The sequence below is a fragment of the Syzygium oleosum genome, unplaced genomic scaffold (genome assembly GCF_021117445.2).
Source record: "Syzygium oleosum isolate NSW1041296 unplaced genomic scaffold, Sole_v2.1 Sole_v2.13, whole genome shotgun sequence".
In the NCBI taxonomy this organism is placed as follows: Eukaryota; Viridiplantae; Streptophyta; class Magnoliopsida; order Myrtales; family Myrtaceae; genus Syzygium; species Syzygium oleosum.
In genome coordinates this window covers 11,071,873-11,095,499 of record NW_026607497.1, presented here as the reverse complement: position 1 = coordinate 11,095,499, position 23,627 = coordinate 11,071,873, and the positions used below count along the sequence as shown (strand labels likewise).

At 40.1% G+C, this 23,627-nt stretch overlaps 2 protein-coding genes across 2 annotated transcripts; both read left to right on the top strand.

Moving 5' to 3' along the window:
- Positions 1-1,571: 1,571 nt before the first annotated feature.
- On the top strand, positions 1,572-9,587 carry LOC115669659 (disease resistance protein At4g27190-like). Its single transcript, XM_056316984.1, has 6 exons — positions 1,572-2,039; positions 3,483-3,515; positions 3,621-3,763; positions 4,223-4,778; positions 5,108-5,207; positions 5,788-9,587. Exons 1-6 carry the CDS (start codon positions 1,686-1,688, stop codon positions 9,009-9,011), a joined length of 4,410 nt encoding a protein of 1,469 aa, XP_056172959.1. The 5' UTR covers positions 1,572-1,685; the 3' UTR covers positions 9,012-9,587.
- Positions 9,588-13,657: 4,070 nt separating this feature from the next.
- On the top strand, positions 13,658-19,474 carry LOC115694434 (disease resistance protein At4g27190-like). The gene is made up of 4 exons (XM_056317351.1): positions 13,658-13,794; positions 13,890-13,973; positions 15,307-15,403; positions 16,108-19,474. The coding sequence occupies exons 2-4, from the start codon at positions 13,956-13,958 to the stop codon at positions 19,329-19,331; spliced, it is 3,339 nt and encodes a 1,112-aa protein (XP_056173326.1). The 5' UTR covers positions 13,658-13,794; positions 13,890-13,955; the 3' UTR covers positions 19,332-19,474.
- Positions 19,475-23,627: the final 4,153 nt, after the last annotated feature.

Below are 23,627 nucleotides of genomic sequence, written 5' to 3'. Positions count from 1 at the left end.
ACAAATTTTCTCTCTTTTTTGTCCCTGGAAAATGTTTTTATTTTCTGTTCAAGTAAAGATTAGCGGACATATGTGAAATTACAAATTCAACCATCTACTTATCTTGAGTTCATCGACGTTATTTGAAGTAAAACAGACTCTTGACGAATATAGATTGACTCTTAAGTCCATATCTTGGGCAAATGTGACGGCCCAAATAGGGCCCAACACATCCGGGCCATGGGCCTTATTGCTGATAAGCCTCGAATGGGCCTTGACCCATGAAGGCCCACAGATGATTGGCCTGATTTGACTTCGTGGACACAATTGAGGCCCGAATGTCCTGCCTCTGAAGGCCCACTGAGGATGGGCCCAGCTTATCCCGCCCACGTGCCTCAACAATGGACCTTCTGTCCAAGTTGCACGCTCAAGATGGGCCCCTTTCGGAATCCGTGGGCCAATCACTACCCCCGAATCGGGCCCATAGGCCTCCAACTTGGGCCTTAGGCAATTAAAGGCCACTAGTGGTTTACGTTAGCTCAGTTAGTGCTCAAGATATTCGGCCCATGGGCCTAATCGCGGGCCCAATTAAGGAACAAAAGTAATGGGCTATGGTTGTGGGACCAGTTTGGCTCAAAACAGACCCAACACATGATTGGGTCATAACTAGGGCCTGACCATGGGCCAACTACGGGCCTTAATGTCACAGTTAAGGCCCAAATGTAATGGGTACAATCCTGGACCTTTGGAGTGATGACTACATTAGCCCTTCAAGCCCCCCAATGATGGAACATATGTCCCCGTAAATATAAATGAATTATATCATACTCTCTTGAAAAATTAGATCGACTTGCAAATCCGTCAATGTAGATACACGAGCTCTTTTTGGCTCATCTTCGCGGTACATAGGAAGAGTGCACTACTATTATAGATAGATTACAAAATATAGTCGATTTCATGAGCTCACTCCCAAAAACACATAGACCTATCGTGAATATAAGTAAATTACATCCGACAAATTTATGTCCGTCGCAGATCTGGGTGAATCGTGAAGACTCCTTGTAAGCAATAGATTCAGTCATAATATTTTGAATACATTGTAAACTTTAGATATGCTCATGATGTTAATGAGCAAATCTAACTTTGTGAGCATACCAGGGCTGACCATAAAATCAATAGTAAGCTTAAGCATGAGTTAGATCACTTGAGCTCATCCTGTACATGCAACATGACCGAGTTAGGCTAAAGCCAGCACTACTTTTAAAACAACAGCAAGCCGAAATATGTTGCATCCGCATCTATGTTGTGCAAGGACTGACTTACAAATTAGTGGGAGTGTTTGCACTTCAGTGCCGCTCTATTACGATTCTGAATCTTTAAGCGTTATCAGTATTCAAAGACATTATCTACAAACTGATGTTATTTCGACATAGAGTCTGAGGGGATCTTTGGGGTCCTGTCTATATATTTGTGTTTGTTGTACTTTTTCGTTATTATTGAATAATAGACGATTCATCGTACTTGGTACACGCATCCGAGACCAAAGTCAACCATTCTTGTCTGGTTCAAGATCTATCAGTCTCATCCACCATTCTATGAGGTATGTGCTCTCTGAGGCTTATCTTATCAACCAATTTTGGGCAATCAACAAACACATACGCAGAAAAGAGAGGCAAATCGACGCGTTCATCGAGCGAAATTAAGCCATGAGCAGCACCAGCACAGAACGGAGGCTAGAATTGCCAGAACTAGACAAGACCAATCTTAACAAGACCATCAACACCAGCCAGACAACGGTTAAGGAACGAAGGCTGGGGTTGTCGAAATCATACCAGAGCGCCAAATTCAAGAAGTCTGCTCGAGTTCGGACGACAACCTTCAACTGCGGTAGCGGCAACTTTCGGGAAATGGTCAAGGAACTCAGCGGCATCCATTCGGCCAGAGGAGGAGGAGAAAGGGAAATACGTCTCGGCTATGTGGATGAAAATGAAGGCAGCCCTTGTGGAGCTGGATTCTCGCATCTTACTTTCCTTCCAAATCACTTGAAATTGCCGAGTCGGGTATATTATTTTCGATACTATGACCTGAGTCACAAAATTGATAGCGTAGCATAGTAAATGATAAAAAAATTATTCTTTTCTTTGTCATCCACGGTATATACTAATCTGTTGATATGTTTATTGCATAATAATTTATAATTCCTCAAAGCTGGTTTAAAGACATGCGTGCTATTCGATTATCGGAAATGTTTCCATAATTGACTGAAAAATTAACTTTTATAGATGGCAGCAATTTGAAAAGATAAACACAAAATCTTACAATTCTTTTATTTTTATTTTTATTTTTATTCTAAATTGTGCCGCCAAAGAAAATCTCTTGGACCTTCCCAACAACACCAAACCCTGCATCGTGCCATTTCTCTAGTCGCTTCATTGATGAGCTATCTATGTATCACGCAACTACGTACCATGACTTTTACTGTTGTCAATGACCTTTTACAAAATCACCAAAATTAAATAGAATTATTTCAGAAAAAATAAATTAACCCAGGATTGACAAAGTTGGGTTTGGGCATTAGGGGATTTCCAGTTCAAAAACCAGATATCACTTGTTTAAATTTCACTAACTGCATGTGAGATGTTTTCGGCAGGACTACCTACATAGGCCAAAGGCCTAAAGTTAATCCATCATGGGGCTTAATTACATGATGTTTTATGGGCCTCCAAGTAGCTGAGCCTTTGCATTCGTGCCCTTGAATTTTTAAAAAAAAATTATTGATTAGGACCATGTTGAAAAGAATTCCTCTATTCAGGTCGTTAATTGGTGAATGATGAATATGGATATCACTGATATCCACATCTGTAACCCATCAATTCAAAACTTAGCTCCAATTAGGGATGGACAAAAGTATGACTGAATTAGATCTGCTAATGACTATTGTCTATCAAAAAGAAGAATTCAAATCATTAAATAATGTTCTATAACGCATGAATGTAGTCAACCTATATGGTAGTCAGCAAGATTTAAGTCCTCCAATTGAATTCTGGGCCTTTGTCCCTAGTTCATCACTAATCAAAACAGGTCCTTCAGTTGGATTTTTAGTTACTACAAACAAAGTAAAAGAGTTTAGTTTTTCATCTCATAATCAGATGGGAAGAAATAGGGTCATGTGTTTTTCCGTCTCTTAGAGAAGATGTCCTCCAATTACGCCTCTTATTGGTGGTTACATATATTAAAAGTGGGTGATATTCACACCTTCTAAATCACCAATCAAAATATGGCCCAAAAAAAAAATAAACACTACCTATAAAAGATATGATTGGAGAAAAATATTGTCCAAATTTATTGTTCCATCCATGTATTTATTAGTCTTGCATAATCGTTTCTCTCTCTCAAGAAACCAATCTGATTACATTCTACTCCCTTAATCCATGGCAAGTAACTTGGTTTCTCTTTTGTTCCGGCGATATCTCTTATCCTCCTCGGTGGTCGAAATTCTGTAGCCACCACCGCTCGAGTTAAAGTATTTCCCGAAGGTATGCACATGATTAAGCAATAGGTCTCAGAATGATTGATCAGTTTTCTTTTTCTTTTTCTTTTTTTTGGGCTGACTGCAAGGTTGGTGATGTTCTTTGCTCCAGGGATTTCGTAGATTACAACAGCTGCAGGAACTTTTTCACTGCAAAAAGTCAGATGAAAAGCGATTTGTTGAGGTCCGAGGGCACGATGGGTTCATTTGGAGGAAGTACGGTCAGAAGGAAATCCTTGGATCCAAGTATCCAAGGTGAGTTTAGAGACGATCACTTCTCTAATTCTGAGGTCTTGAAGCTCCATCACCACAAAGATTCACTAGCACATTATTCCTTTGAACTTGTCCTTCTCACTCCAAGTCCAAATTCATCCCCAGCACGTTACATTGGTGGACTTGAGATAAGCCACATCCTTGAAAACATTAAAGGGAAGGAACTCGATACTTGTCCCCCTTGTTGTGTGATAGGAGTAGAGTCAGCCATCCTTTTCTCAGGTCATGACTGTCTAGAAACGCTTTCAGTTATTAACGGCTAGTTCAGTTTGGCAGCTTTTGACGTTGCTATCACATTTATCTTCCTTAGCCTACTAAAGTTTGACATGTAATTGAGCACTTTTGAAGTGGCTCGGCTATGAGTGCACACAAGTTCTATTATGTTTTCTTTGGCCTCTATATCTAGCTCTCATTGATAATTTTCCCACACTTCATATTCAGGGACTACTATAGGTGCACTCATAGGAATGTCCAAGGTTGTTTGGCTACCAAGCAAGTGCAAAGATCCGGTTACGACCCCACTGTCTTGGAGATCACGTACCGGGGAAGACACACGTGCATTCACGACCCTACTTCTGTCATCCCTCCTCCTCCGTTGCCTGAAAATCAAATTGATTCCAATGCCTCCGTCGACGCCACCCCTCTCCAAATCATACAACCCCAGCTCCAACAGAACCAAACCCAATCACAAGACATTGCGTTCCACTTCCTTAGAGGCCGCACAGTCATAACTCCGAACTTGGACTCCAACAATGACAATCACAACTCATCTTCTTCAATGTTTGATTTCCCTCCCACCCGGGATGATATTTTCGGCGTCAAGTGTAACAATAGCAACTTCTCTAGTGCTCCTAATTTCTTGTCTGCGTTAACTTCCGGGACGAACTACTTCTCGGTGCCTCCAGCAAGGTTGGACGGTTTCCATGTTGGCACTCCAAAATCCGAGCTCCCTATGACTATCTGGGCCACTATCTTAGGGAACAACTCTCAAGCAACGGTACGTTCAGATTCAGATCTTCCGCTTCGGGGCGTGGAGTTATCTAACAAGAACATTTCCTTTGAGAAAAAATTATCAAAAAAGTCTTAAACTTATTATATTTATGCCAATTCAGTCCTAAACCTTTGAATTGTGCCAATTCAGTTATAAACCTTTTGATAATTTGCCAATTTAGTCCTTGCGGCCAATTTTGGCCGAAAATTGCTGACGTGGACGTCAGCCATTCTACGTGGCAAGGCCTTACGTGGACTCGAGATATTATTTCAACACTATCAATGTCGTTTACACATTGAATGTACTAACGTTTTTGTAATTGCCTGCTGCTTCAGGAAAAATCAATCTCTGATCAGCCCGTCACTAGTTCAGATGATACATCCATTAGTTTGGGTTCGGGCCTCTATTCTCATGCTGCTGAAGATCAGAAAGGTAGCTTTTAATCTTCAAAGAATCATTACATGTTAAATGCTTTAGGGAGAAGATTTGCAACATGACACTGATATAGCCTTAGCCCATTCAATGTCAACCTTGGTTTATCCTAAAAGATAAGTTTTCTAGTACTCTTTGTTTAGACAATAGCATATTGCTAAGCTGAAGGTGACTTAAGAGATGAGAGTTTTGACTGTGCTTGCGAGATCACTATGTTAATGCTTCGGCCAATAAAGTTGCCTTTATATATGCATCAAAGTACTATTGTAGATAGTATAAAGTCTAGAAATTTCCAAAGAAGCACTTCTTGTGTAATGGGAATTAATTTGGGCTAAAATGGGCCTCTCTCTCGCTCAACTAAACCAAAGTCAGATAAATGGGGTGACTAAGTAATTTCGTTTATGGTGAACAGAGGAACTGACTTTGGCTTTCTGTTTTCAAGTTGTGTGCACTTAGATAAGTGCAGCTGCAATATCATGAAATGTGTTTGATAAATTACGAAAAGAAAAGTTTTTATATATCCCGGGGTAGATTATGAATAATGATTGTGCCTTTGCCCCGTGAATTTGTTTCTATACAAAAGTCAAGCCGTTATTTGGGATCGATTTGGTTCACACAAAGGCAGGCTATGTCACGAACAAAGGATCACTGTTGAGTGATCTGAAAGAAGAAGAAAATGTGATGGTGTCAAGTGAAGCGGAAAGACCAGTAGCTATGCAGAAGCAAAGAGCAAAAAGTGATTTTGTGCCAATGCAAAACACTCGAGATACAGAGACTGAACAATTTCCTTGGCTAGTGAAAAAGGATACCAATCCTCATCCTGCTTTGGAAAAAGTTCATTCGCTTTCATCACACTCAGAATCGGAAGTTGGTTCACATTGCTCAGAATCAGAAGCTGAAGACACGGATAAGATGATGAAAGTCGAAGCAAGTCTAGAATATCATAAGAGAGAAACATCGGAAAGTGCAGTTTTGCAAATGCGGAACACTGTAGAGCCAGAGGTTGAACCCTTTTCCTTGGAAGTAAACAAGGACACTGCTTCTGAGGAAGTTCATTCATATTCCTCGGAACAAGAATCTGAAGTCGATTTATATTCTTCGGGACTGGAATATGAAGTTGGGGATAAAAAGGCGAGGATAGAAGCAAGTCCAGAATATAACGATATTATACACATACCAAAAATGCAAAAGGAAAGTTCTCCACACGCTACTTTGGATAATACCGATGCCTCAATTGATATGTTAGGGGGCAGTGGAAAACAAGAAGGGAGACCATCAGAAGGATGGGGTGCCATTAGCTATGATTCTATAGTTGACCATCTCATCAAGTCCATAAAAAAATCTAACATTGAAAAAATTGGAATATATGGTAGAAACGAGGTTGGAAAAGCTATTGTCATTGAAGCTTTGAAGGAATCTGCAATTTTGAGGAATCTATTTGATAGAGTCATCTGTATTACTGTTCCTCTGAATTGCGACATGGAAAAGGTGCAAAAGGAGATTGCTGGACAAATATCTTCTGATTTAACCGAAGCCAATGCAGTTGATATGCAACATTCGGTGGCGAATGCATTGGAAGGCCTCAAGGTTTTGCTCATTCTTGTCGGCATTAATCAACACATTAAGCTGGAGACAATGAGAATTCCTGATTCAACACCACCAGTTGGTAGCAAGATAGTCTTTGTGGCTGGATCAGGACAACTGTGCGATGAAATCGAAGTGGATAAGAAAATATGTTTGGATGATCTGTTGCTGTGTGAATTATTTCGTCAGAATGTGGGTGATGTTGTTTATTATTCCAAAAAAGTCCTAGCTAGGGAAATAGTTAGGATGTGCAGGCCATATTCGCATGCTGTCATTCTAGTGGCGAGGGCACTGCAAAATGTTGATGACATTTTAATCTGGAAACGTGCGCTTGAGAGACTGACTGTTCGACCTACTAGTCATGAAGCAGGTATAGAAGCTCTTATGGTTAATGTATTAAGATTCAGCATTGACCAACTAGAAGATGATAAAACGAGAAGATGCTTGAAAAATCTTGCTCTTTGTAACAATTACCATGAGATTGCATTTGACTCTGCCATAGGCCTGTGGGTCAGGGATGGTATTGTAGACACCCATGATGAAGGCCAAAGAGTCCTAAAAGATCTGGTCAATGCTAACCTGGTCGAAGTTGATCAGAATGGGCAATTTGTGAAGTTTCAAGATCATGATCAAGATATATTAGTGAACTTAATATTTCAACCCGAGGAAAATCGCGTGTTTCTGTTGCGGGGTGGCTCGGATTTGACAGAACCACCAGAGGTTGAGGATTGGGAGAGCGCAAAAGAGATATGTTTGATGCATACCGGGATTTCTGAGCTACCAAAGGAACCAAGGTGCCCATTACTTTCATCGTTATGTCTGCAAAGAAATTACAAGCTGAGAAAGCTTTCTTCTTCATTTTTCAATCAGATGCCTGCTCTAGAAGTTTTGAATTTGTCCAGAACCCGCATTCGGTGCTTGCCAGAGTCCATATCTCAACTTGTCAGCCTCAAAAGACTTTTCTTGAATGATTGTGTCCTTTTGAGATCGATATCGCCAGCAATCGGAAGGCTCAAGCAGCTGGAGGTATTTGATCTTGAGGGGACAAAGATTAAGAATCTTCCCCAGGAAATTGAATGTTTAATTAATCTAACTTGTTTGGGGATCTCAATTTTTGGAACTGAACCTTCAAATGACTCTAAAACAGTGATTCCTCAACGGGTAATATCATCTCTATTACACTTGGAAGAATTGAATCTTGATGTGGATGCCGATGCTGAATGGTGGGATACATGTGCCGAAGGTGTTGTATCTGAAGTTTGCAACTTGAAAAGGTTAAGCACTGTCAAGTTCTTTCCTACATTGAAACTTTTGAGGCAGTTTAATCAGCTTAGGAAATCGATGGAGCATCCATCTTTAGCTCAATTTAGACTTCTCATTGGCAATCAGGCTAACCGCATTATGAATCAACTACCATCAGATATTGAATTCGAGCTGGAGCAGTGCAACCGATACTTGAGGTACACAAATGGGGACGGTGTCTTCACAGATATTAAGGACATCTTGCAACAATCAGATGCTTTTTTCTTAGAAAGGCATGCTAATCTCAAGAAGCTGTCTGAACTTGGGATAGATAGCATAGAGCAACTCAAATGGTGTGTTCTGGGGGAGTGTAATGAACTTGAAGTGCTCATGGATGCATCTGATACCCTTCATCAAGAGGCTTTGACTAAATCTCACTGCAAAAGCATCTGTCTTGAATCGCTCGAGTTTCTGTATGTGTATTACATGAGAAACTTGAGAAACATTTGGAAGGGCTCAGTGCAGAAGGGATGTTTATCTTCTCTCAAGTTGTTGACATTGTGTAAATGCCCCGAGTTGACAGTTATTTTCTCACACGAGATGCTTGATAATCTCAACAATTTGGAAGAGGTCACTATTGAGGACTGCCCAGCCATGAAAAGCCTAATTAGCTGCCAAACTTCTACTGGCAAAGTCCGTGAGACATCTTACTTCCTCCCTATTTTGAAGAAGTTGTCCCTCCATTACGTACCAAAACTTTCCAGTATATCCTGTGGGCTACTGATCGCACCGAGGTTAGAAAGGTTGAGTTTTTATGACTGCCTGAGTCTCAAGTCTCTTTCGACCGATGAAGTTTCCAGTGAGCATTTGAAGAAAATCAGGGGGGAGGGGAGTTGGTGGAAGGACTTGGAATGGCGCGGTTATAAGCCAGATCACTTGGACGGTATTTTCGTCCCAATTGATACATGCGACGTCCCTTAACTCTGTGCGCATGCATGATTCTGACTGTTGGAACTGCCTAACATGTCAGTGGGAACTTCAGTTGCTTAATGACTATTGTATCGAATCAATATCGCTAGTTAAACTTTGAGAAGTCCTGCCTACATAATGGCAAGCCTTACTAGCTGACTTTTCTGTGGTTTATGAGTTTCTTCCACTGTATATTTCCTGTCGTTCAAAGAGATGATCGTGAGATAAAGAATGACTGGGCAGGGCTTGAATGGCCAGCATTAGGTTGGTTTAAGTATCGCTAAATAGTGGAATAGGAGATCTGCACTCGAAGGAATTTTTTTTCCCTGTTTGCTGGATTTTGCTTGTAGCAATCAACCTGGACATTAGAATGCCAACCCTTGGTACAGCGCAGCACGGAATGCAGAAGAGCTTTCGATTCTGCTTGTCCAGCCGAATTGGTTAGAAGCCTGCATTCATTCCGTTCACAAAGCAATCCCTTACTTCCTGTTATTAGAACTTTGAAATCGCAAGCTCTCTCTATCGATGCATATGTTCCACCCACGCATCATTACAAGACATCACCAGGATCTTTGGTCCGACGACTTCTAATGAGCAAATCCAAGATATTTCTTACAGTTGAGAGATTTGTATTGAAAGTTGTCAAGATTCTCATTGGCTGGTCAAAAGCAATAAATTCTTGCTCAATGGATGGTTGTTGTTAGGAGGACTTGGTATGCTGAGTTGAGGCCAAGCACTTCGCATCTAGATTATTTAGATGGGCTTAAGTACAAAGCCATTTACATTTACCTAATAAGAACGATAATTAAGAAATGGGACCTGGAACCTACCATGGGAACAAGTTCCTCATTTTTTGGAACCTGGAATCTATCATGCATATTTTGGAACCTAGAACTTACCATAAAACAGGTTTCAGGGTCGGTTCTAGGGTCTTCCTAAGTTCCACCCGTATTATTAATTGAACAATTGCAGTGAATCATCACCTTTAATAACCACCACTTACTTCTACGATCTATTGACCACAACTTATATTTAGACATATGAAGAATATGAAACATTAACAAGTCATAAAATGAAAGCTCAGACTAGTAGTTCCAGATTATACACTCATTATCAAACTCCATGGAACATTGCAAGATCACGCGAAGACATAGATCAAGAAAAAACACAAAAAGCTTGTTTAAGATTTAAGGTTTAAAGTTACAGGTTATAGGTTTCAAGTTCCACTTACCTAGAGCCTAAAACCTACCTGTCAAAACAAGTTCCCCAATTTTTGAAACCTAGAACCTACCCTGCATACCTTAGAACCTGGAACCTACAGGTTTCTATCGGTTAGATTCTCAGGTTCCAGGTTCTTCCTACAACCATGCTTACCCCTAAATTTGATTATGACATTAGAGAGAGAGATGGTGCGTAATATTAGCATGTCCGCTCTCATCAAAGAATTTGATTTCTAGAAGCAAGCATTTTATCCCAAATGTCCAAAGGAAAGTCGAAAAAGGTAATGAGGATACCTCGTGAATATAAACAACGATAAACTCAACCCTCAAATTGGCGCAATTGATTGGCGAGTTAGGAGATTTTTCAGCTCAAAAATTGGAGGTCACGTATTCAAATTCCACCAAATTCATGCAACTTGTTATGGGACATTGTCATTTGCACAGACAAAGTATGGACTAAAGCAGTTTATGGTACTTGCAGCATGTTTCGTAAGCCTTCCAAAAGTCGGGTTTTCAAGTCCATATCTCCGTAGTTACAAAAAAATAAATCTCTATTTTCGATGGAAACTTCTTCGAGTTGAATTGAAAGCAATTTCTCTCAAATTCCTCCACAGCCACGAAGTACAATTATGTAAAATCAAATTAAAAAGGTAGACTTGACTCTTGAGTCCACATCTTAGGCAAATGTGACGGCCTAACTAGGGCCCAAAAAATCCGGCCCATGGGCACTTGTTAATAAGCCTCGAATGGGCCTTGACCCAAGAAGGCCAATTGATGATGGGTCTAATTTGACTTCATGGGCTTAATTAAGGCCCAAATATCCTGTCAGTGGGCCCAGCTTGTCCGGCCCACGTAATAATGGGCCTTCAGTCCAAGGCGCACACTCATGTGGGCCATTTTTTGGGATTTGTGCGGTCCAATCAAGGCCCAAAACCGGCCAAAGAGTCTTCAAGTTGGGCCTTGGTCAATTAAAGCCCACTTTTGGGTCACGTCAGCTCAGTTAGTGCTCAAAATATTTGGCCAATGGGCCTAGTCACAGGCCCAGTTAAGGACCGAGAGTAATGGGCTATGGTCGTGGGACCAGTTTGGCCCAAAACAGGCCCAGCACAAGGTTGGGCCTTAACTAGGGCCTGAGCATGGACCAACTACGGGCCTTAATGTCGCAGTTAAGGCCCAAATGATGGGTACAATCCTGGACCATACGAGGGATGACTATGAGGCCCCCGAGCCCTCCAATGATGGAACATATGTCCCAGAAATATAAATGAATTATATCACTCTCTTGAAAAATTAGATCGACTTGCAAATCCGTCAACGTAGATACACGAGCTCTTTTTGGCTCATCTTCGCAGTACATAAGAAGAGTGTACTACTAATATAGATAGATTACTAAATGAGCTCGTAATAATGTTGTGTAAATATACTTGATTTCGTGAGCTTGCCCGCGAAAATACATAGACCTATCGTTAATATGAGTAAATCACATTCGCTAAATTTATGTCCGTCATAGATTTGGGTGAATTGTGAAGACTCCTTGTAAGCAATAGATTCAGTCATAATATTTTGTATACATTGTAAACTTTAGATATACTCATGATGTTAATGAGCAAATCTAACATTGTGAGCATACCAGCACCTGACCATAAAATCAATAGTGAGCTTAAGCATGAGTTAGATCACGTGAGCTCATCCAGTACGTGCAACATGACCGAGTTAGGCAAAAGCTAGCACTACTTTTAATGGTATCGGTCCCAACAACAGCAAGCAGAAATATATTGCATCCACGTCTATGTTGTGTATTGATTGACTTACACATTAGTGGGAGTGTTTGCACTTCAGTGCCGCTCTATTACGATTTTGAATCTCCAAGCGTTATTCAAAGACATTATGTGCAAACTAATGATATTTCGACATAGAGTCTGAGGGGATCTTTGGGGTTCGTGCCTATATATTTGTGTTTGTTGTTCTTTTTCGTTATTATTGAATAATAGACGATTCATCATATGTGGTAACTCATTCAACGCGGTAGAGACCAAAGTCAACCATTCTTGTCTGGTTCAGGATCTGTCAGTCATATCCACCATTCTGTGAGGTACATGCTCTCTTAGGCTCATCTTCTCAACAAATTTTGGCCAATCAACAAACACATTCGCAGAAAAGAGAGGCAAATCGACGCGTTCATTGATCGAAATTGAGCCATGAGCAGCACCAGCACAGAACGGAGGCTACGATTGCTGCGAGAACTAGACAATACCAATCTTAATAAGACCACCAACACCGGCCAAAGTTCGGTTAAGGAGCAAAGGTTGGGGTTACCGAAATCAGGCCAGAGCATCAAATTCAAGAAGCCGACTCGAGCTCCGACGCCAATCATCAACTGCAGCAGAGGCAACATCTGGAAAATGGTCGAGGAATTCACCATAATCCACTCGGCTGGAGGGGGAGGAGCAGAACTGGAAAAAGGTCTCCGCCATGACAATGAAGGCAACCCATATGGAACTGGAGTCCCGCATCTTACTTTCCTTCCAGATCGGTCATCTGGCTTGCAATTGTCGAGACGGGTATATTTTCTTAAATACTAAGACCAAATCACATGATTGATAGACAAATGATGTAGTTGTATGACTCCTCTACTGTTTGTTTCATATAAATTGTCGATTCCTCAAAGCTTGATCGTTCTCCCATTATCTTTTTGAAACGTATTATTGGATTATTGGAACTGTTTCTATAATTGACCGATCAATTTAAACTTTATAGATGGGAAACAATTTGATAGGATAAACACAAAATCTTAAGTGCAGCCCAAGAAAACCTCTGGTACCTGCCCCAACGCTCCCAAGCCACGCATCATGCCGTCTGTCTAACCAAGTTCATCCACGGCGATATGCTTGTAAATTTCTTTTTACAAAAGTATAAAAAAATCCACTAATTAGAGATATTACTGTCAGTTGGGTTAATACTACAAAAAATCTCAAACCGTTATACATATGATAAATTTACCACAAACTAATTTTTTGACTATCAAAAACCCCAAATTGGTACATATATGACAAATTTACCCCCATTAGTTTTCGTTAAATTTTTCTGTCAAATTGCTAAGTTGGATGACATGTGACAACTGATGAGTGTACCAATTTGGGTTTTTGCCCTCCGTTTGTCATAGGTGTACCAATTTGGGGTTTTTCATGGTACTAATCCAATTTAACGGAAACTAACGGAGGGTAAATTTTTCACAGTGTACCAATTTGGGATTTTTCGTAATCAAAAAATTGATTCGAAGTAAATTTGTCACACGAGTATATTGGTTTGAGATTTTTTATGATCAAAAAATTAGTTTTGGGTAATTTTATTACAAGTATACCGATTTTGAGTTTTTTCATGGTATTAACCCTTTGCAAGAAAATATACTCGGACAAAATATACCATCTTTGTAATTATCAGTCTTGCATAATCATATCTCCCTTAATGCATTGGCAAGTAACTTGGTTTCTCTTTTGTCCCGGCGAAATCTCTTGTCCCCGTCCGCGGTCGAATTTCATCAGCCACGAGAAATAGTGTCAAGGTTTCTCCAGAAGGTATGCACATGGTTCAGATTTCTCTTTTCTTCTTCCCCGACTGCAATTATTTCGAGGTTAACAAGGTTGTTTGGTGGTGATGTTCTTTGTTCCAGATACGGCTACAATTACGAAAAAAGCTGCAGGAACCCTTTTACCTCAAAGAAGCGGATGACAATGAAATGCAGCGACTTGTTGAGGTCACCACACCTTTCTTTCTCCCTCTTACGCAATCATTATTTGTTGCCTGTGTTTTCCTCCGTTGGTGGGTACAAGTTGACATAACTAAATACAATCATGAAATTTTTTCACTTTTTTATTTAATTTTCGAGAGGTATTAGTTACGCATTTTAAATTTGTTGTCGATTTTTAGCTAGTGCTCTAGAGAAACCTGACAAGACCTTTTTTATTTGAAAATAGGATATCAAAAGTGTCATAACTTTCATACTATACCCATTTGAGTGTCATAATTTTTTCTTTTCCATTACTTGAGTGCCCTTACTTCTATTTTAATTATTTAAGTGTCATGACTTTTAAAAAAAAACATTCACTTAAGTGCCATAGTTTTTAGATCAATTACTCAAATGCCTTAACTTTTATAAAAAAAAACTGTTCACTACAAGTGTGATGCAATGGCGGATTTCTAACGCTTGTGGTAATTGGTTTTTTTTTTTTGGGAAATCCTGGCATTTTATAACACTCAACTCAATGTTTTTCTGAAATTAATGACACTCAAGTGATCGAAAAAATAATTATGATATCGAACCGAGCATCGTACGAAAGTTATTGCAGTTATAGTATCCTTATACCCTATTTCTTTTTTATTCCTATAATTGAACTCGCGTAAAAACACATGCGTATATTGAAAGAAACAGGTAGAAAGAAACCTGTTATAAGATTTTTTGTAATAAACGCCAAACTCGTCCAACAATGTTGGGTTTGCGCGGAACGCCTATCTGATTGTACTGCCCTGCTTCCATCTCTAAAAATGAGTTGCCTACATAAGTGATCTCTCAAAGTTGCATGCAACTTATCCTCTCCAGACCACTGCCAAATCTAAACCTTGTGTCACTGGAGATCTACATATCTTAAATTTGCCAAATATTAAGCCTATTCCTCCAATTCGAATTTCATCACCGATGCCATTTGGAACTTGCTCTATGATATTCATTTGCTACAAAACATACGCATAGAACGGAGATAAACAGCTAAAGAAAATAAATCAGACAAGAGATCCACACTGTTTGTTTGATACGACCTATATCCAAATGGAGAGCGGGCAGAAAGATTTATCTATAACCAAACGATAGGAGAAATGGGACAAAATATATAACAAGTTTAGGAAATAAATCCTACCGGCCAGGCAGGCTCCGGGCAAGGAGTCCACCTCCTGGACTGGCGAACGACGGGCAAGGCCTCCACGCACTTCAATCTGACGTGGGACAAGGACTGCAGATATTATTTCAACATTATCATGTCGTTAACATATTAAATGTACTGACATTGTTGTGTTGTAATTGCCTACTGCTTCAGGAAAAATCAGTCTCTGATCAGCCCATCACTGGTTCAGTCGAATCATCCATTAGTTTACGTGTGAAAGCCTGTCCTTGTGCCGGTGGAGATCAGAAAGGTAGCTTTCATTTTCAAAGAATCGTTACATGTTAAAGGCTTTGTGGAGAATATTTGCAACATGACACTGAATTATGCCCTTAGCCCATTCAATGTAAAACCTTGGTTTGTCCTAAAAGATGAGTTTTCTATAACTCTTTGTTTAGACAATAGCATATTACCAACCTGAAGGTGACTAGAAGGTGCTATTCTTTTCTTTTTGGAAAACTTACACTTGAACCATACGATGTACCATTCATTTTTCAGAATTACACTTTATCTCTTAGTATCGTATGGAGGAAAAAGATGAGAGTTTTTAGTGTGCTGGCGAGATCACTATTTTAATGCTTCTGTCAATTACCATTAAGTAAAGTTGCATTTATATGCGCATCAAATTGCTATTCTACAAATCGCTGTTACTTCCGAAGAAGCACTTCTTGTGTATTGGCATTTATTTGAGCTAAAATGGGCTCTCCCTCTCTCCCTCCCTTTCTCTAGATGAAATGAAGCAAAGTCGATAAATGGGGTGACCAAGTAATTTCGTTTACAATGAACAAAGGAAATGACTGTTTGGCTTTATGTTCTCAAGTTGGCCACTTCGATTAGTGTAGCTGCATTATCTCATAAAATGTGTTCGATAAACTGTGGACAGAAAAGTTGTCCATTTACCTGGATAAATTATGGATAATGATTGTGCCCTTGTGTCATGAATTTGTTTCTATAAAGGACTCCAGCCGCACTTTGGGATCGACTTGAGTCATGCACCGGCAGGCTATTTCACGAACAAAGAATCACTGCTGAGTGATCTGACAGAAGGAGAAAATGTGACGGTGTCATGTGAAGCCAAAAAACTAGAAGCTGTGCAGAAGCAAAGGGCAGAAACTGATTTTGTGCCAAAGCAAAACGCTCAAGATACAGAGGCTGAACCATTTTCGTGGGTAGTAAAAAAGGACGCTGATCGTCATGCTGCTTCAGAAAAAGTTCATTCATATTCATTGCCCTCAGAATCGGAAGTTGCTTTACATTGCTCAGAATCTGAATTAGAAGACACAGATAAGAAGATGAAGATCAAAGCAAGTCCAGAATTTTATAAGAGAGAAGCATTGGAAAGTGCAGTATTACAAAAGCGAATCACTGTAGAGCCAGAGGTTGAACACTTGGAAGTAAATAAAGACACTGCCTCTGAGGAAGTTCATTCATATCCATCAGAACAAGAATCTGAAGTAGATTCATATTGCTCGGGACCAGAATATGAAGTTGGAGATAAAAAGGCGAGGACTGAAGCAATTCCAGAATATGAGATTATGCATATACCAAAAATGCAAAAGGAAAGTTCTACACACTCTACTTTGGATGATAACAATGCCTCAATTGATATGTTAGGCCATGGTGGAAAACAAGAGAGGAGATCATCACAAGGATGCGGTGCCATTGACTATGATTCTATAGTCGACCATCTCATCAAGTCCATAGCAAAATCTAAAATTGAAAAAATTGGAATATATGGCAAAAATGAGGTTGGAAAAGGTATTGTCGTTGAAGCCTTGAAGGAATCAGCAATATTGAGGTATCTATTTGATAGAGTCATTTCTGTTACTGTTCCTCTGAACTGTGACGTGGAAAAGGTGCAAAAGGAGATTGCTGGACAAATATCTAATGATTTAACTGAACCCAATGCGTTTGATATGCCACATTCAGGGGTGAATGCACTGGAAGGCCTCAAATTTTTGCTCATTCTTGTTGGCATTAATCAACACACGAAGCTGGAGGCATTGAGAATTCCTGATTCAACACCACTAGTTGGTAGCAAGATAGTCTTTGTGACTGATTCAGGACAATTGTGCGATGAAATCGAAGTGGATAGAAAAATATGTTTGGACGATCTCTTCTTTGGGGAATTATTTCGTCAGAATGTGGGTGCAACTGTTCATTCAACTGCTGTTCAATTCCTAGCTAGGGAAATAGTTAGGATGTGCAGGCACTATTCACATGCTGTTATTCTAGTGGCAAGGGCATTGCAAAAAGTTGACGACATTTTAATCTGGAAACGGGCGCTTGAAAGACTGACTGTTCGACCTGAAAGTCATGAAGCAGGTATAGAAGCTCTTATGGTTAATGTATTAAGATTCAGCATTGACCAACTAGAAGATGATAAAACTAGAAGATGCTTGAAAAATCTTGCTCTTTGTAACAATTACCATGAGATTGCATCCGAGTCAGCCATAGGCCTATGGGTCAGGGATGGTATGGTAGACACCCATGATGAAGGCCAAAGAGTCCTAAAAAATCTTGTCAATGCTAATCTGCTTGAAGTTGATGAGAATGGGCAATTTGTGAAGTTTCAAGATCAGGATCAGAATATATTAGTGAACTTAATATTTCAACCTGAGGAAAATCGCCTGTTTCTGATGCGGGGTGGCTTGGATTTGACAGAGCCACCGGCGGTTGAGGAATGGGAGAGTGCAAAAGAGATTTGTTTGATGCATACCGGAATTTCTGAGCTACCGAAGGAACCAAGGTGCCCTTCACTTTCGTCGTTATATCTGCAAAGAAATTACAAGTTGAGAAAGCTTTCTTCTTCATTTTTCAATCAGATGCCTGCTCTAGAAGTTTTGAATCTATCCAACACTCGCATTCGGTGCTTGCCAGAGTCCATATCTCAACTTGTCAGCCTCAAAAGACTCTTTTTGAATGATTGTGTGCTTTTGAGATCGATATCGCCAGCAATCGGAAGGCTCAAGCAGCTGGAGGTATTTGATCTTGAGGGGACAAAGATTAAGAATCTTCCCCAGGAAATTGAATGTTTAATTAATCTAACTTGTTTGGGGATCTCAATTTCTGGAACTGAACCTTCAAATGACTCTAAAACAGTGATTCCTCAAGGGGTAATATCATCTCTATTACACTTGGAAGAATTGAATCTCGATGTGGATGCCGATGCCGAATGGTGGGATACATGTGCCGAAGGTGTTGTATCTGAAGTTTGCAACTTGAAAAGGTTAAGCACTGTCAAGTTCTCCTTTCCTACATTGAAACTTTTGAGGCAGTTTAATCAGCTTAGGAAATCGATGGAGCATCCATCTTTAGCTCAATTCAGACTTCTCATTGGCAATCAGGCTAACCGCATTATGAATCGGCTACCATCAGATATTGAATTCGAGCTGGATCGGTGCGACCGATACTTGAGGTACACAAATGGTGACGGTGTCTTCACAGATATTAAGGATATCCTGCAACAATCAGATGCTTTTTTCTTAGAAAGGCATGCTAATCTCAAGAAGCTGTCCGAACTAGGGATTGATAGCATGGACCAACTCAAATGGTTTGTTCTGGGGGAGTGTAATGAGCTTGAAGTGCTCGTGGATGCATCTGATACCCTTCATCAAGAGGCTTTGATTGAATCTCACTGCAAAAGCATTTGTCTTGAATCGCTCGAGTTTCTGTATGTGTATTCCATGAAAAACTTGAGGAACATTTGGAAGGGCCCAATGCAGAAGGGATGTTTATCTTCTCTCAAGTTGTTGACACTGTGTAAATGCCCTGAGTTGACAGTTATTTTCTCACACGAGATGCTTGATAATCTGAACAATTTGGAAGAGGTCACAATTGAGGACTGCCCAGCCATCAAAAGCCTAATTAGCTGCCAAACTTCTACTGGCAAAGTCTGTGAGACGTCTTATTTCCTCCCTATTTTGAAGAAGTTGTCCCTCCATTACGTACCAAAACTTTCCAGTATATCCTGTGGGCTACGGATCGCACGGAGGTTAGAAAGGTTGAGTTTTTATTACTGCCCAAGTCTCAAGTCTCTTTCGACCGATGAAGTTTCCGGTGAGCATTTGAAGAAAATCAGGGGGGAGAGGAGTTGGTGGAACGACTTGGAATGGCGCGGCCATAAGCCAGATCACTTGGACGGTATTTTCGTGCCAATTGATACTTGCGACGTCCCTTGACTTTCTGTGTGTGTGTGATTCTGACTGTTGGATCTGCCTAACAGGTCAGTGGGAACTTCAGTTGCTTAATGACTATTGTATCGAATGAATATCGCTAGTTAAACTTTTGAGAACTCCTGCCTACCTAATGGCAGGCCTTACTAGCCGACTTTTCTGTGGTTTATGAGTTTCATCCCCTATTTCTTTCCTGTCGTTCAAAGAGAGGACCGTGAGATAAAGAATGACTGGCCAGGGCTTGAATGGCCATCATCAGGTTGGTTTAAGTATCGATAAATAGTGGAATAGGAGATCTGCACTTGAAGGATTTTTTCCCTCTGTGTTGGATTTTGCTAGAAGCAATCAACCTGGACAGTAGAATGCCAACCCTTGGTACGGCACAGCACGAATGCAAAAGAGCTTTCGATTCTGCTTGTCCAGCCGAATTGGTTAGAAGCTCGCATTCATTCCATTCACAAAGCGGTCTCACTTCCTGTTCTTAGAACTGTGAGTTGAGTCTCTTAGTCAGAGAAACTATTCACTCTGCTAAGTTAATGTCTCTGTCTGCTGCTCCTTTTGAGGATAACCATCACTGACCTTGGAAGGCAACAGCCACAGAAGAATTTTTCTCATCAGCAATCCATAACCTCGTTGGCAATTAGACATGTGAGGTGACTTTCTCTAAGAAAATACGCATCACTTGTACGTGACTAGTGCCCCTTTCATATGAAAAAACCTAAGTATCATTGTACAACTAGTAATTTCTAAATGTGCTGAGCTATTTGCATTCCACAGGACAGAATTACTTTCAACTTACTTTTAATGGTTAATTTATCTATACAAGTAGATGATTGTCATCATCAGTAAATCAAATAATATGATGAGTGCATTTGATGATGAGAGCTCTTCTATAGTGACTGGTATCTTTCTATATCAGAACAGCAAGTTTCAACTATCAGTAATACATATCCATGTATTTAGCATGTTTTGATAAAAAAAAGAAGGGATATGTTCACTAGAAGTACTAAAACTTGTCACGAAAATGTAATTGAATCCTAAAACTTGCAAAAAATGCAATCAAGTCCTAAAACTTGTCAAAGTGATTCAAATGAGTCATAAAGTTAACACCGTTAAATTTACTAACGGAAAATGCTGACGTGGCTTATTTTAATATTTTCTCTCTCCTATGTGGCTAAAATGATGTCGTTTTTGTTCAAATTTGATTTTTAATACTAATTTTATTTAATTAAATATAAAAAATAAGCATAATTTAAAATTTAAAAAAAAAAAAAAGAGGACAAGCGGGGAGGGAGGGCTCCCTGCCGCCACCGCCCCACCATCACCGGGAGAGACCAGCGAGGGCCGGCGACCCTCGCCCAATCTGGGGGAGGGCCTCCAGGCCCTCGCCTGCTGTCCCCCCACCCTCGCCGGCCCCTTCCGGCAATGGTGGGCCGGCGCTGTCGGCAACGGCGGGGAGGGCAAGCCCTCCCTCCCCTTTTTTTTTTTTAATTTTAAATTTTGCTTATTTTTATATTTAATTTAAATAAAATTAGTATTAAAAATCAAATTTAAGCCAAAACGATACCGTTTTAGCCATGTAGGAGAGAGAATATATTAAAATAAGTCAAGTCAGTATTTTCCGTTAATAAATTTGACGGTGTTAACTTTATGACTCATTTGAACTACTTTGACAAGTTTTAGGACTTGATTGCACTTTTTGTAAGTTTTAAGACTCAATTGTATTTTTGTGACAAATTTTAGGACTTCTAGTAAACATATCCCAAAAAAGAACTTCCAAGCTATAGGAGTGGCCGTTGGGGTTGGCCGGCTTGATAAAGTGACCCAAAATTAGAATAACATGGGCCTCAACCAATTGATTGGGCTTCCAAGGCCGAATCCATATAAAAATAATTTGTCAAGCCTGGGTCGGTCCATTAAGGCCCATAGGCTTGACTTGGCCCAGATACATAATGAGGGCCGACCCACCAACCAACAGACCTATGCCTTCCCATGTTGTTTTTTATTTTTGGTCAGAATTGTGCCTTCCTATGTGAGTAGTAACGTTCTTGATGAAAAAGCCGATGGAGCAACAATTTACAATTTGTAAGATGGTCATTAGCTAGAAATCTTCAATTGTATTTAGCTTTCACAATATTTATAATATGCCCGTCAAAGCAAATATTACTTTAAATAGCCAGTTGACAACTTGTTAGTGCATTGACACCAGGCTCAAATTTGGGCGTAAATATAAGAAGCTAAATGCCCAAACTAGGCCATAACAATATAGTTAACACATGAAGCCTACTCAATAAAATGCCTAAACAAGCTTGTCAACCCTAAAAGTCATAACAACACATATGACCCACGAAACCCATCAATGGAATGTCTGAAGAGTTCATCGATCGTGAGTTTCCAATGAACAGAGTTTAAGTGGAGTTCATGACGCTTGTCAAAGATGGATTAACTCTTGACATGAAAGGAAGTTGAAGTATAAGTCAAGAAGGATCCATCAACTAAGGAAAAATTGTATCTAAAGGATTTGGAGCGGTTACAAGTCATCCATGAAGTAGTGCACAAGTCAAAAGATAAGAAACATACGGAGGAAGATTGTGATGCATAATGGAATGACTCATTAAAGATATAGGAAGAATCAAAGATTATATCTCTCAAGACATTCAACACAGAGAATACACTTCGAACAAGAATCGTACGTCATCAATCAAGAAGCCCATCAGATTTTTTGAAGATCATTTGGATTAGATTTTGCTTTAGTTTTGAATTTCAAATTCAAAGTAGGATTATATTTCCTAGAGTTTTTTTTGGTCGGAAAACAAGCACATTTCATTCATATCGAAGAAGATGAAAGATACGCTAAGTGGGCTTCAGAGCATAGTAAATTCCTAAGGGCCTCGGAGGGACTGGAGACCCAATTTAGAGGAAGGACATTATGGGCTTGGGCTCTCACTGGTTCAGTTACTTGTCTTTGATTATAAAATCTTTTAGTCGAGTCCCGTAATCTTTTTACGTTCTCTATGCACTTCATGATTTCCATTGAGAAGTTTATTGTTCAAATCCAATCATCAAGCAAGCATGCACCCAAAATTTTAAGCCGTCTGTTCTAATTCAATAGAAGTCCCTTGCAAATTCCTCATTTGTTTTCGATTATTTGTCCACTATTTTTTTTTAGTAATTCGAATCTTACACGGTCCTTGAAATTTCAAGGCATATCAGAATCCGTTAACTTTTAATTTGAAGTCGAATTTGATACTTTTAATTTGTCATCATTCAATTGCTATTAGACTTTAGTCATTAAAACTATTGAATTTCTAGAGACCGATGTAGAATTCTGAAGCTAAACTCCAAGAAGTCCCAACCCATCAAGAGCATCCGAGCCTAAGGATGGTCCTCAGGATGGAAGACCATCACCCAATCCATCGCTGAAAATTTACAAGAAGATCACTTTGTTCAATTGACTTGGATTATGTTAGATAATTCAGGAAAAAACCTTGAAGTGCTAAAAAATTCGAACACACAGCTCAGATGAATCTACACTCAAGCAATGTGGTAAAAGAAACAAAGAATATCAAATCATTCACCATGTCGATGAACGAACTGAGAAGGTAATAACTAGGGTTCACAAAGGTGACCTCGTTTTTGCGAATGTCCATAATCAAGGAGACTAAAGGGTCCATGTCATTCGACAGAACGTCTTTCTATCTCTGTACTCTCTGTGCTCGCTTGTCGTGCGCTTGACATGCTCGTAATTTGTGGTTTTTTAGTTTGACTTCCTCTTCTTTTTTCAATTAAAAAGGCAACAAGAATGAGAAACAACACCCACCGGTGGGTGGCTGCATTGGTTTGGCTCCTCTTCCTCATCGCTGAGGGGAGGGGTTCGAATCTCCGGTCGCTAGCGTCTTAAGTGGGGGGCCCTGGTGGTGGGGTCCTGGGCTAGCTCCCCCCGAGGTATAGTCGCTGTTGGTTCTGTCCGGCTGTCGGCCGGTGGGGCCGTACGGGCGGATCCTCGGTCATCAAAAAAAAAAAGAATGAGAAACAACAAACGGCAATTGGAACAATATTGTCCTACGCGGGATTAGGTCTGCTGCATATTGATTACATAAATATTCTGGGAGGGGGAGAATGAAAATCTGTACTGCACATTGATCTGGCAAGAGTAATCAGGATGAAGAACAGTTTACTAATCAACCGTGATGGTCGGGCTCTTGGTCCATCCGAGGGGCTCAATCTGTCGACAACATTCAATCGTCCGAATGTCTCACTTGATTATAAGCCCCAATTGAGCTCAGCATCAAGAGGATCCTC

What these genes read in the sequence shown, in the direction of transcription:
- LOC115669659 (XM_056316984.1), top strand. Translation starts at nt 1,686, where the DNA reads ATGAGCAGCACCAGCACAGAACGGAGGCTAGAATTGCCAGAACTAGAC. An exon ending in AGTTAAAGTATTTCCCGAAG is followed by an intron (nt 3,516 to 3,620) that starts GTATGCACATGA and finishes TCTTTGCTCCAG; the next exon opens with GGATTTCGTAGATTACAACA. An exon ending in TGCTGAAGATCAGAAAGGTA is followed by an intron (nt 5,208 to 5,787) that starts GCTTTTAATCTT and finishes TCTATACAAAAG; the next exon opens with TCAAGCCGTTATTTGGGATC.
- LOC115694434 (XM_056317351.1), top strand. An exon ending in TGCCGGTGGAGATCAGAAAG is followed by an intron (nt 15,404 to 16,107) that starts GTAGCTTTCATT and finishes GTTTCTATAAAG; the next exon opens with GACTCCAGCCGCACTTTGGG.